Raw genomic sequence first — 13,395 nt, forward strand, 5'->3', positions numbered from 1 at the left:
TGAATGGATTTGACAGACGGGCGCTGGTGACAGCGGACATTCAGTGGCCTAACGGAATTACACTTGGTGTGTATGTTCTTCCTTCCTCGACCACGATTCGACTGTCTGCAGAGTTTTAACTCATCTCCATAGTTAATTCTGGACTACAGCAGACAACTCTTATGGTGCCTTCTTTTAGCAGGGACTTAGGATGAGAGGAACCGAACAGTACAAGTGGAATGGTGGACTTAACAGATGACATGCTCCATAATTACTAGCTTTTCTATCCATTTGGAGCTAACATGTGACATGAATTAGGTGAATCTTGGGCCTTGTGAACTCTCATCCTACATACTCCTGGCCTAGGTGCCCTAGCACTTCCTGAATTGCAGGCTCATGACGGTTTTCTTCTGGCTCCTAAGGGGAGAGCAACAAAATGCTCACCTCTTTTAACACTTCTGTAACGTCACTAACACTTCTTAAGTCAGTTACTTTGACAATCTCGGGTACCCCTTGAGTCCCCCCAAATGAATGTGGGTACAGATTCTGCATGCTGCTTCACAAGGTTGGTGGGACCCTGTTAACAGCCCCTGCTGGAGAAGGAACCGTGAAAGTAGCGTATTGGATTCCTTAGCTATTTTAAATGGAAGCGGGGCAGTACTGACTTCTTATACAGTGACCATTCTTCTCCTACCCAGACCTCATAAAGGGCCGCCTCTATTGGCTGGATTCCAAGTTGCACATGTTATCCAGTGTGGACTTGAACGGCCAAGATCGCAGGGTAGTCCTAAAGTCTCTGGAATTCCTAGCTCATCCCCTCGCACTCACAATATTTGAGGTAAGACGTGCATCTCACATCTAAGTGTATACCTCTGAGTTACTGTAGCACCTTGGGGAGAAGGAACAGGGGAAGGAGGGAAGGACAGAGGGGCATGACTTGCGAAACTGCTTTCACCTAAAACCTGGGACAAATGACATACTGATTCCTCATAGCATTTTAAGAAACCTGAACTCATGCTTCTCTCAGAGTTTTACGTCCGATGTCCCAGACCAGCTTTAAATAAACTTGGTCCATTAAATTGCCAGTAAATAATAATGACCTTAGAGACCGACTCGTGTTAATCCTACAGGTACATACTAATATGGGGGTTCTGTTTTAGGATCGTGTCTACTGGATAGATGGGGAAAATGAAGCCGTCTACGGCGCCAATAAATTCACTGGATCGGAGCTGGCCACTCTTGTTAACAACCTTAACGATGCCCAAGACATCATCGTCTATCATGCACTTGTACAGCCATCAGGTATCGTGGGGAAGCAGAGCCCCTCGTGGCTACTTTCAGGGTAGCAGCATGACACAGTGCCCCTGGGTATCTGTAGCTCCCTAGCAACTCAGCTTGCTCTACAATGGAACTTTCCCCTCCTGGACCCTCCCTCAAACCTGGTGCTCGGTATATTTTATTCTGACTTCCAAGTCAAAGAGCTTGAGAACTTCATCTCTTAGCTGCCCTCCCAACCATCAGTGTTCTGTCTTTTATTTCAGTCCCTTCCATATCTCCTTGGCATTCATTCCTTCTTGCTAGGACTGTTGCACTAGCCTCCAAAGTAGCTTTTATGCCGCAGCCTTTTCCTCCCTCCCCACCGTGGCACGTCTTATATGGAATTGTGTGCTTCCTCAAACACTATGGTCTCCTGCTCAGAATACTTGACGGCTTCTACCCAAATGAAACCCTTAAACCTCCCCATAGCTGGGTTCCTTCTGTTTTGTGGGAGCGAGGCAAAGCCACAGAGCGTGCCTCTCTCCTTCCTCTGAGCCTCAGACTAGCCAGTTTGTAAGCTTTGGACCAACAGTGAGGCCAGGTCCGGTCACCCATCTCCTTTCCCCACCTCTTCCCTCACCACCCATCTGTTTACGGCATAACTCTTGTCCTACTTCCAAGAAGTTTCTGTGGCACTTTGCTGTCCTTAGAGCATGCTGCCTGTACCCTTACGTTTATCCTTCACTGGTATTGGTTTAACTTTAGGGTTTGACAGAGTATACGAGTTTAGGCTCCTTGGAGACAAGGAGTCATGTCTTCAGCATCTAGAACCAAGCTTTATGTATAGCAGGCACTGGAAGACCCATTTTAAAGGACTTTTCTTTCTGAACAGGTAAAAATTGGTGCAAAGAAGACATGGAGAATGGAGGATGTGAATACCTCTGCCTGCCAGCCCCAAAGATTAATGACCACTCTCCAAAATATACCTGTTCCTGTCCCAATGGATACAGTCTAGAGGACAATGGCCGAGAGTGCCAAAGTAAGGCTTTTTACTTTTCAAACACAAGCAGGACATACAACAGGCGTTAGAGTAAAACACTAGCTACAAAAACTAGCCTGGATTTTAAGAATTCTGTTTTAACTCACTCTTGGAATAGACTGGAGAACACATCTGCTACTGTTGCCTGCCAGGCGCTCACATCACTACTTCAGGACTCACTCATTTCAACATTAGATGAGTCTATAGGTGACTCTGCTGATTTATACCAATTACAGCACTGAGCCAGCCAACTTGCAGGTAATTAAACAAAGTCTTAACATTTTCCTCCGAAGAGAGAGGCCTGAAATTAGGCTTTAAAAAGGCCTTGGGGGACTTCCCTGGTGGCTCAGTGGTTAAGAATCCGCCTGCCAATGCAGGGGACATGGGTTCGATCCCTGGTCCGGGAAGATCCCACATGCCACGGAGCAACTAAGCCCATGCGCCACAACTACTGAGCCTGGGCTCTAGAGCCCACGAGCCCCAAGTACTGAGCCCACGTGCCGCAACGACTGAAGCCTGCGCGCCTAGAGCCCGTGCTCCGCAATAAGAGAAGCCACGGCAGTAAGAAGCCCGCACACCGCAATGAAGAGCGGCCCCCACTCACCGCAACTAGAGAGCAGGAAGACCCATTGCAGCCAAAAAAAAAAAAGGCCGTGGTTACAGGAAACCTTCTGGCCCCAGTGGGTGACATTATCTTAAACTCTTACTTAAACAAAACGTGCATTTCAGTCTCCTGTTCTTAGCTTTTGATTAACTGGCGAATTAAACCCACGGGTTGTGAGCGAGGATCTCATATTGTGAGGTTTTTATTAGCGTGATACTGAGTCCCTACGGGGACTAGCTCTGTTTACTAAGAAAACAGTTATCAGACAATTAGGCAGGAAGACTGGTATGCCTGGTGGTCTGGTTTTGAGAGCATTTCTTGCAGCTTCCAGGAGCCTGGGACTTTGCTTAGAGGGGTCCTTAAGTGAGGCCGTCGGTCCTTTTGAATTGTCCAGTTCCAGACGCTTGTGATTCTGCCCGAAGACCCCAGTGTCTCCCTGGTTTTGCTGCTGTTTCCCTTGGTTATGGCACACCCACCCTGCAATTTGGTTTGGCAGTGGTTTGTCAATTTCCCGCAGCGTTCAAATAACCCATCGCATGGCTTGCCTGGGCTAAACGGTAGCCACTCTGGAACCTTGGCATTGACCTGGTTCTTGGTTTTATAATTCAGGTACTGCAACTACTGTGACTTACAGTGAGACAAAAGATACCAACACAACAGAAATGTCACCAACTAGTGGACTAGCTCCTGGAGGTATTGGGTTCCGTTCTGCAAACTGTTCATCTCAGCTAACAGCCACACTCTTTGTACCTGCCTGTTCCTTAAATCATTAATGCAGCCTTTAACTACTCGTTCTGCCCCAATTGGTAACCTATATTTAAACCCCAAAGACTTAGAACCTGCACCCCTTAGCCTGACCTGACTCATTAAGATTTCTCTGAAACAGCTGTTAGTGAAACGGCTATTAGAGCATGAGACTCACAAATACTTCTAGACCGGTTATTCTTGGTACACGATTGTAGTAGATATTGAACGTCAGTGACGGATGCAAAAGGGCATGAGGCTCTCTCTACCAGGTGGTTGAATTTCTAAGTCTGAATTCAGATCCTTCTAAACTGATTCCTTTTATTCCCCTGTAGAGATCAATGTGACCACAGCAGTATCGGAGGTCAGTGTTCCCCCAAAAGGGACTTCTGCTGCCTGGGCCATCCTTCCCCTCTGTAAGTAGATTCCCCACATATCTGGATCCAAGGAACTTCTTAAATACCCGATGGGTATTTCTAGTTCATCTAGAGATGCCCTTCCCATGGCCACTTGTACTGTCATAGCACTCGTGACACTGAATTACCCTTGCTCCCCTCACTGGCCCGGCACACTGATTTCAGAGTCCACAGCCTTCTGTACAGTGGTATCCTCAGCACAGCGACCGGCAGTGATGAATGGCGCTTACCGCTTTCTACTTCAGAGCTGTTCGTCTGGGCTTTGTCCCCTTTCATAATAAGTCCTTTCCAGTGAAGAGCGCTGTTCTGTTCCCCTTCGAAATATGTATAACACTTCATACAGAGGAGCTACACAAGTGCTAAAATGATTTCCTGAGGAGTTATAGAACTTGTAGAGGGTAAATTAAAAACAGTTAAGACTTTGCAAACCCTCTAAAGCTATTCTAGGGCGTGTGAATTCTAAAGCACTATATGCCAAATGGCCTCTTTATCCTAAATTATGGGATTCCAAGCTTGGCTAACAAACCAGGAGGACCACTTGAAGAGCCCTCCAGAAGCTTCCGCAATTCGAATTCAGTCAGCCCGGGGAGGGGCCCAGGACTCCACATTTGCCCAGATGGATGTGCTGAGCTGAGCACCAGAGTCTATAGAATAACACAGCCTCTGGTCTGAACTTGTTTTAAGCTCCCAGCCCATTTATATTCTAACTTCTAGTCATCCCAGATTCCTAAAACGTGAAGCTCTTATTAATTAAAAGCTCGGATTATCATGGATTCTTTAGCATGACCTTTTTTGTATGTTTTGAAACTAGACCTTGTTTAGTCACCTTCTAACTTTTTTTCAGTGCTCTTAGCAATGGCAGCAGTAGGTGGCTACTTGATGTGGCGGAACTGGCAACACAAGAACATGAAAAGCATGAACTTTGACAATCCTGTGTACTTGAAGACCACTGAAGAGGACCTGTCAATAGACATTGGTAGACACAGTGCTTCTGTCGGACACACGTACCCAGCAGTAAGTCAGCTTTGTGTCCTTATGTACCATGACTCGCAGTAGGACTTTTTGGAAAGGAGACCACAACTCAAGCTGTGGCTGCCTGGGCTAGAAAGAGCCATTAGTATCATGGAGCCACCGAATACTTCACCTACTACCTGGAGATTAGACAGTCTAGGCTGTTAGAACTTAAGTAAGTCAGTTGACAAGTATCTGCCCCAAACAGAATGACAAGTCAATTAAGGACATCACTATACAACGTGAGATATTTTGGGTTATAGAAACTACATGTAAACATTAGCATGTATCTAGGAGCTAAGTATCTCCTTTCTGAACTGTTCCATCAGTTGCCTGCTGGATACTTAAAAGTAAATTAGCGTATCATATGTAGGGGGGTTGACTTACAGTCAGTGTATTGAGGAAGATTCATTTAGCCAAAATGACCAGATACTTGAAGGTGGCCTATTACACCTCCTAGAGCTATAGCTTCCCTTTCAACAGTAGAGTCAGTCACTTGTTTTTCAGCTGAAACGCACGTGGAGTGTTTGGCCTTCACTTACAGAACTCTGAAGAGAACAAGTGCTGAGCACTCCCTCAAGCTCTGGTGAAACAAGAGTGTGGTCAGTTCACGGCACACGTGTGTCTTTTCACATTTTTCTCCAGGTTCTAAAATCATTAAGTAGAACAGGCAGAATTAGTCACACTGTTTTCTCTCTCTACCAAGTAGATAGAGTTGAATTCAAGTTAAAATGCATTAGTGATGCAACTCAGTACTGTTTGGGATCTGGCTTCCCTTCTATGCACCTTTGGTCTCTGAACGACCAACGCGAAAGCAAGGTTCATTTTAGAGACTGAAGTTGCTACCACCAGTGAGGGAATCACCAGACACATTCCATGCTTTTTCTCTTCCACAGATATCCGTTGTAAGCACAGACGACGATCTAGCTTGACTTCTGAGACAAGTTGTGACCTTTGAGGTCTAAACCAGTAATAACCCACTTCGGAATGGTAACCGAGCCAGCAGCTGAAGCCTCTTTCTTCCTCCAGTTTGGAAGAACATCGAAATATCTTTGCGTGGATCAAGCTTGTATACTTAACCATTTTTATATTACTTTTGTAAATATTCCTGTCCACATTCTACTTCAGCTTCGGATGTGGTTACCAAAAGTATCTGTAACCCTTGAATTTCTAGACAGTATTGCCACCTCTGGCCAAATATGCACTTTCCCTAGAAAGCCATATTCCAGCAATGAAACTTGTGCTATAGCGTATACCACCTGTACATACGTTGTATAGGCCATCTGTAAATATCCCAGAGAACAATCACTATTCTTAAGCACTTTGAAAATATTTCTATGTAAATTATTGTAAACCTTTTCAATGGTTGGGACAATGGCAATAGGATAAAACGGGTTACTAAGATGAAATTGCCAAAACATTTGTAAACTAATTTTGTACGTATGAATGAAATCTTTGACCTCAGTGGAGGTTTGCAAAGACTAAGTATTCAAACTACTGTACATTTTTTTTTTTTCCAAGTGCTAAAAAAAATTAAACCAAGCAGCTTCACCATGGTTTGTGCCTATTCCTCTAGGATGAACTTCTGTAAACAAGCTGAGTGAGTATCAGGTGTTCTAACTAAATATATGAGCTATAGATCTTGATATTGTATTATATAAGGAAGCCTACAATTTGGCTTGTTTCTCTTACAATCAAGTGCTAAAAGGATGAGGTACCACTTAATACTTGCCTCCCCATATATTTATTTTGTAAAAGAAGCTAGCTTAACCTGCACCTGGAATTCTTCTTTGAGGAAAGTTCCTATTCTCATTCATTTGTCGCCTGATCCAGAAACATACGCCAAGGTTTCTGTCAGTTCTGCTTCTCTGTACTTAAGTCTCTGTTTTACATGTCCTATCATTATATACTGTTCAAGGGCAAGTGCCTTGCAAAGCACGGGTAAGGACTTCCTCCTTTTACACGCCTAGACAGTCAACCCTGAGGAGAGCTAGGGAGGTAACAAGCAGAAATGCCATTCCTGAACAGTCTAAAGCAGTGGTTCTCAGTGGACTTAAGGTTAGCATCTGCATCACCTGGGAACTCGTCAAACATGCACATTCTCAGGCCCCACCCCAGACCTGCTGAATCAGAAACTCTGAGGGTAAGGTCCGGGGATACGCGTTTTCAGAAGCCCTTCAGGTGAGTCTCATGTGAACTAAAATTTGAAAACCACTGTTCTAAAGTGACCTCGTGGAGAATCTGTAAGATGATCTAATTTGTCAGGCTGGCTGGCATAGGATGGACTCCTTCTGTGGACCATTTTTGAAACGTGTAATACGAAGAGAAGATAAGAACTTTGGGTAGAAGAAAAAGTAGCACAGAGCTTGCATACATTTTTCATCAGATTGGCCATTTCTTTCTCTAAAGCCACAGGAAGCCAACAAGCAAGGGAAGATACAACGCTTTAACCCTGGGAAGATGCTCTAGGTGAGAGTCCACTGCAGAAGGTGCAGCAGTCTTCATGGATTGAATGATCAGTGCAGTAGCCAAAGGATGAAGAGAAGATGTTTTGAGTAGCTAAATGGATCGGTGGATGAGTCAGAGTACACCTTCATATGGAGTATAAATAAGACAGTGGACATGTGGCTTTGTGGCTCAGGCAAAGAGATCAATAATCCTGGATGAAGAAAGTGCTTCTGTCATCTTGTTTAATAGATACCCTCCTGAGATTTTCATCAAATGGATGAAAGTGAAAGAAAGAATAGGCGTGAACCTTTTTTCTGGGAGACGAGGAGGTCAAACATGTAGAGAGCAAAAGGACGTAGTTGTGAAGGTAGGACTCTTCTGGCCACCTGTTGCTTCATCTTCAGGTAGTCGTAACACTAAACAGGATGTGGCCTGCTGATGTGAGGTGTCTGGAGTGCCTATTTGATAAGTAGGTGAGCATTCATCTTATGTAAACTCTAAAGGCCATTTGGTTGACTGGGACTTTGACCCTGCTCTGGTACAAAACCCACTGATTGATTGGTTCATTCATTTGGAGCAATACAGAATTCCCTCCTAGGAAGCTTAAAGACACCAGTGTTCTCCCCCATTACAAGGATTATACAGTGTTAATCAACTCTAACACCCAAAGTCATAGTTTTTAAGAAGAAAATCAAGCAGATTCTCCATCGTCTCTCGGATTCCAGTCCCTAGTGTGTTCCTCCAGGTTCTAGGTGCCAATTTCCAACCTTCAAAGAGTCTAAAGCATTTCATTCTTTTAGCCGAGGACAGAAACGCTAACTTAAAAGGTACAAACTCACTTGAAGAAATGACGTGACTAGATATTTCTGTGGAAATTAGAATAGTTACATGGCCAGCCAATTCAGCATGAATTAAGAGTTCATGGGAGGCCAGAGCCTGTGCATCAGTACCCACACAAGAACTTTAAGAGTCCTGTGTGAAACCTTTTGCTGTAAGCTTGCTGTGTCTCTACAGTTTAATGTGGGAAATGAGAATTAATTAAGAGAAAATATGAAGCTCAGCAAACGCTAAAGGAGGCTGTTTGAAGTTAAATGAGCCCGTCATACAAGTCGCAGAAAGGAAGTCCTCCAGAGGCTTTACCAACTGCTAGAAAGACTGATACTGATAGATGAATAAATAGGTTTGTGGCCTCTGGTAAAGAAATCCAGTCAAGTCTTTGAGTCCAAATTTTTAAGTGGCCTTTGCAAGCTATCTGCTTGGCAAGAAACAGTCCCAGTTGATCAACCAGCTCTCTTAAAACATTCTTATGGCTATTTTAAAGCCTTGGTATCATTTCCGAACCTATGGTATTCAATTCTTGATGAACACAAGGCAAAAAAATGGCGACTTCAACTCTGGCCCTTGCTTCTGTTCCTTACATCTTCGGAAGTCTGATAGCCCTTTTCAAAAAATGTAAGTAAGTCAGAAAGAGAAGGACAAATACCGTATGCTAACACATATATATGGAATTTAAGGAAAAAAAATGTTATGAAGAACCTAAGGGTAAAACAGGAATAAAGACAGAGACCTACTGGAGAACAGACTTGAGGATATGGGGAGGGGGAAGGGTGAGGTGTGTTAGGGCGAGAGAGAGACATGGACATATATATACTAACAAACGTAAGGTAGATAGCCAGTGGGAAGCAGCCGCGTGGCACAGGGAAACCGGCTCGGTTCTTTGTGGCTGTCTGGAGGGGTGGGATAGGGAGGGTGGGAGGGAGGGAGACAAAGAGGGAAGAGATATGGGAACATATATATATGTATAACTGACTCACTCTGTTATAAAGCAGAAACTAACACACCATTGTAAAGCAATTATACCCCAATAAAGATGTTAAAAAAAAATTAAAAAAATAAAAATAAAAAAAAGAAAAAGAAAAAAAAAAGAAAAAGAAAAACCATCCAATATAACTGTAGGCAAAGTACATAACATGACAATTCACTAAAGAAAAGCTTACACAAATGGCCAATAAACATTTTTAACCTATAAAAAAAAAAAAAAAATGAGAAGACAGGCTTTCAATAGCAAAACTATAGGGCATTTAAAGGACTAACTGTTCAGTTAACACTTAGAAACGGAGTTTCTTAGAAACTCTAATACTTAATACTTAGAAACTCTAAAACTTAGAAACTCTAAATAGGAGGTTTTTTTTTAAACCTCTTCATTGGAGTATAACTGCTTTACAATGGTGTGTTAGTTTCTGCTGTATATCAAAGTGAATCAGCTATACACATACATATATCCCCATATCCCCTCGCTCTTGCGTCTCCCTCCCACAGAAGTTGGCCTTTTAACTATCCTCACACCCAACCGGGAGATTCTGACGGGGGCGGGGGGGTACTCCCGTGTCGTGCAGCCCAATGAGTAATTTCCTAGAATTCTTACCTTGGGAAGCAGTTTATTATTTTGAACCCAGTAGAAGCTTGACTCCTTGCTTTAATGGTGGGGAAACTTTCAAAAAGCATCTACACTTTTGCTGCGACAGCTTGGGTCTGAGAATGAAGGATACAGCCTGCTAGTTTTTATCATTGATTTTTGGCCTCTCAGTTTCATAATCAAGTGTTCAGCCTGACTTTTTGGGAAAATTGAGGATTGTATGTCCAGGTTTCAGCCATAGCGTGGACCTAAACTGTGGAAGTTCAGGAATACATAAAAGTCGAAAAAGCCTTCAAAGGTATCTTCCAAATGCAGCAGGAACAAATCTGAAGATTAAACAATGGCATTTCTTGGACTTATTTCTCTCAAATCAAGCATAGAAGCTTTCCAGCTCAAAATAAATTCATGGGAAGGGTGATCAGCCTTCCTTTTACATGAAAAGCTGAATGCGAGATAGTGGTGAGGTTCTAGATGTGAAATGTCGGGGTCCAGGGATAAGCCACTAAGAAACAGCCCACAGGAGTGGCCCGTCTCTCTGTCCCGTCTCCCAAATGCGTTCAGTGTTTCTGAGCCCGGCTCATCTGAGAGACAGGAACGAAGCGGGACCACCGACCAACAGCCCCACTGTCAGTCTCCTTCCAACCACAGTCACTGAGGCAGGAGGAAGACAGGCTGAGGATGGAGGTCCAGGCTCTGCGGGCGACCCTGTGGCACATCAGAAACAGTTTTCTTCTTCACTGTGCTCAAGGGCAAAGTCAGATTGGCAGTAAGGAGGTCAGGAGCGCTGGCTGCTGCATCAGCCTTGCATGTGGTACCTCTGGGCAAGTCACTAAGCCACTCTGTACACAGAGGTGCTGGGGACTCTCTTGCTATGACACGGTAAGGATTCAGTGAGAAAGCACACGAAAGCTCATCCCTGCATCTGGCATTTAGAGGGTGCAAGGCACACATCACTGCTCTATGTCACTCTCAAAGGTATGCTTGTATTTATGGTGGCACGGTCTAGAAACTAGTAAGCGACCTGCCCAGTGAGAATTACAGGTAACTTAACTCATTGAGTGTAACACGCATTAGACCTTGTCCTGTTTTCCACTATACCGATCTGATGAGATCGAAGTCTGAAACTCAGGTAGAAATAGTACCTTTATATAGATAAAAAGGCTTAAAGGATTACATGCTTTGAACCCTAGAAACAGAGCGGGTGTGTTTCTGCCTCAACCTTTTGACTTCACTGCCTAAGACGTGGAAATAAATATTTGGGGGCCTGCACAGGCTTTTGCATGGCGGCCAAAGCACTTTGAATCTCCCTTAACTTCTCATCATACGTTTAATAATGTGCTAAATAAATGCTCTCATGTACTTTATTTGATCTTCACAACAAACTGAATAGGTAAGTATTGCCTCCCTTTTATGGATGTGAAAACTGAGGCTACAAATAACAAATGATTCCAAACCCTATGTGCTTACTGGCATCTCCTCTCAGGAAAGGAGGCAGTGCTGTGTAAAGGTTAAGGTGAATGTCACGTTGTATGTTTGCTGAGTTCCCGTTACTAATGACCTTAGGATGCTTCCACAGTTTCTCAGATGCCCACAATGGCTGACTTCCAATATGGCGGCACACAGGGGTGGAACGCTAGCACCTCCACATCAGGTTGGCACAGAATAAGTGTATTAGTTCTGTGCCATGCCTACACGATGCTAGAAGTTCCAGAATTATTTTCCTTGGCCATCACAGAAGCAGGAGTAGATTATTGGATTGCAAAGTGAAAGATAAAGAGTCCCTAAAGGAATTTATAGACATGCAACATCATTCCTGTGTATGAAGACACTGGGGAAAACAAGCTGTAACACAACAAATCTTAAATTTTACGGTTATTATAAGGAGATACAAGCCCAAGAAGACAGAAAGAACTGGAACTTGAGTCCACGGAGTGATGATGCTGTAACTCTAAGACTGGAGCTTAGGTATTCTGGAATCTACCCCTGAGACCTGGGCATTGCTCACATTTTACACATACGCAAGGAGGGGGAAGAATTCTTTGAACGAAATGACTGGCTCTGACAAAACTCTCTTGCCCTTTTAAAAATGTCACCTGATACCAAAATGTGATTTAAGAGCATGTAAGGCCTCAGGAGTCCAGAGCGTACCACCAGTTATCACGCTCAGAATCTTCAGAATTCTAGAGGCACATGTTGGGACACATCCCCTCCTGCTGACCTGTAGATTAACATTGTTTTATTAATGAACTGTACGTTTAACCTAAATAAAGTTTATTTTTGAGAGAATTATTGTGAGCCTTTCCTTTTTCTAGAGAACTTTTCCAAAAGTTTTTACCCAAATCTTTCTCCTTTTCTCAGCTGAATATGGCTCAGTCACCCCTTTCTGGGAAGCAACCAGGGCCACCAGATCTGGCCCCATCAAGTTGAAAGAATGAGAGATGTCCCTTTTCTTGCCATCTTTAGAAGTATAGTTAGTGCCTCACCATAGACAGCCAATGTGCCACCCTCTCAAACTCCCCCTTTCCACCCCTCCCATGAGAGAAACGAAAATCAAAGCCACTATTACCAAAGAATGTTAGGCCAGAGCTTCCTCCCTGTGGATGACGGAGAACAGGCCCTAAAGGTACGAAGCCCCAGGGTGACAGGACAAGACAGGCCTTGACAAGCAAGAAAAATCATTTTGATACTTTCTCCTCATCAGCTCTTAAGTGGTCTGTGTTGAAATTCATTTATGATAAGGCTAAATTTTTGTGAGCCTTTAGACACAGACATTCCATCCGAAACTTTTTCCAAGCAAGGGCTCCCAAATGTCTGAGTGATATTGGGTGCTCAACCTTGGAATTGGCTCAGGGAGTAGTGGGAAGAAAATAAGGAAATTGAGGGAAAGATAAACTGTCAAAAAAAGAATCTTTAAAAGCTCAACAGAGAGTCCTTAATGAATTTAAGATTCACTTAATGAGTGAAATGTTGAGTGAATACCAGCTTTGCAGTGACAGGAATGTAAGTTTGTCCCCTCTTCCACCTGACTAGCTGTGGCCATGGGTAGGTTGCTTATCATCCAAACTTCTGTCCTCTGAAAATCATAACACCTACTTGCATAGGGTCCTCCTAAGACAGAGAGGCAACGCTTATAAAGTGCTTTACTCAAGTAACAGCTGCTGTTCTCCAGTGCCAAAAAAATCATGGTTCATTTTTTTAAAAAGTTAAAATTCTTGACTTGTGTCCATTTGGAGATCTGATTTTGGTCTGCACTCATACTCAATCCCATTTGCAAGTGTTCCCTCTTAGGTCTCCCCTCGAAATGCTAGCATTTGGAGATCTTTCTTCACTCCAAGAAATCAAAATCAATCGTGCTGTACCTAAGAGCTCTGCAGAAATCCTTGTATGTGTGACCCTCTGCTGATTAAAGCACACAGGTGACTGGTTTAAGTTCACCGGTTATGCAGAGAGGTCTGTTTAATCAGTGGGGGGGGGGGGGGGG

At 43.7% G+C, this 13,395-nt stretch overlaps 1 protein-coding gene across 2 annotated transcripts in view; it reads left to right on the forward strand.

The window, feature by feature from the left end:
• Positions 1-6,599, forward strand: part of VLDLR (very low density lipoprotein receptor) — a 32,587-nt gene extending 25,988 nt beyond the window's left edge. Inside the window, exons 12-19 of one of the 2 annotated variants that reach the window (XM_007464193.1) lie at positions 1-66; positions 678-817; positions 1,140-1,281; positions 2,129-2,275; positions 3,489-3,572; positions 3,959-4,039; positions 4,884-5,053; positions 5,947-6,599. The exon at positions 1-66 is cut by the window's left edge and continues 68 nt beyond it. In XM_007464193.1, the coding sequence (XP_007464255.1) occupies positions 1-66; positions 678-817; positions 1,140-1,281; positions 2,129-2,275; positions 3,489-3,572; positions 3,959-4,039; positions 4,884-5,053; positions 5,947-5,982 (866 nt within the window). In that variant the 3' untranslated portion in view covers positions 5,983-6,599. The remainder of the gene's footprint in view (positions 67-677; positions 818-1,139; positions 1,282-2,128; positions 2,276-3,488; positions 3,573-3,958; positions 4,040-4,883; positions 5,054-5,946) is intronic. The other variant, XM_007464194.1, reaches the window with a different exon arrangement.
• Positions 6,600-13,395: the final 6,796 nt, after the last annotated feature.

This window comes from Lipotes vexillifer, unplaced genomic scaffold (assembly GCF_000442215.2).
Source record: "Lipotes vexillifer unplaced genomic scaffold, Lipotes_vexillifer_v1.1 scaffold1544, whole genome shotgun sequence".
Taxonomy (NCBI): domain Eukaryota; kingdom Metazoa; phylum Chordata; class Mammalia; order Artiodactyla; family Lipotidae; genus Lipotes; species Lipotes vexillifer.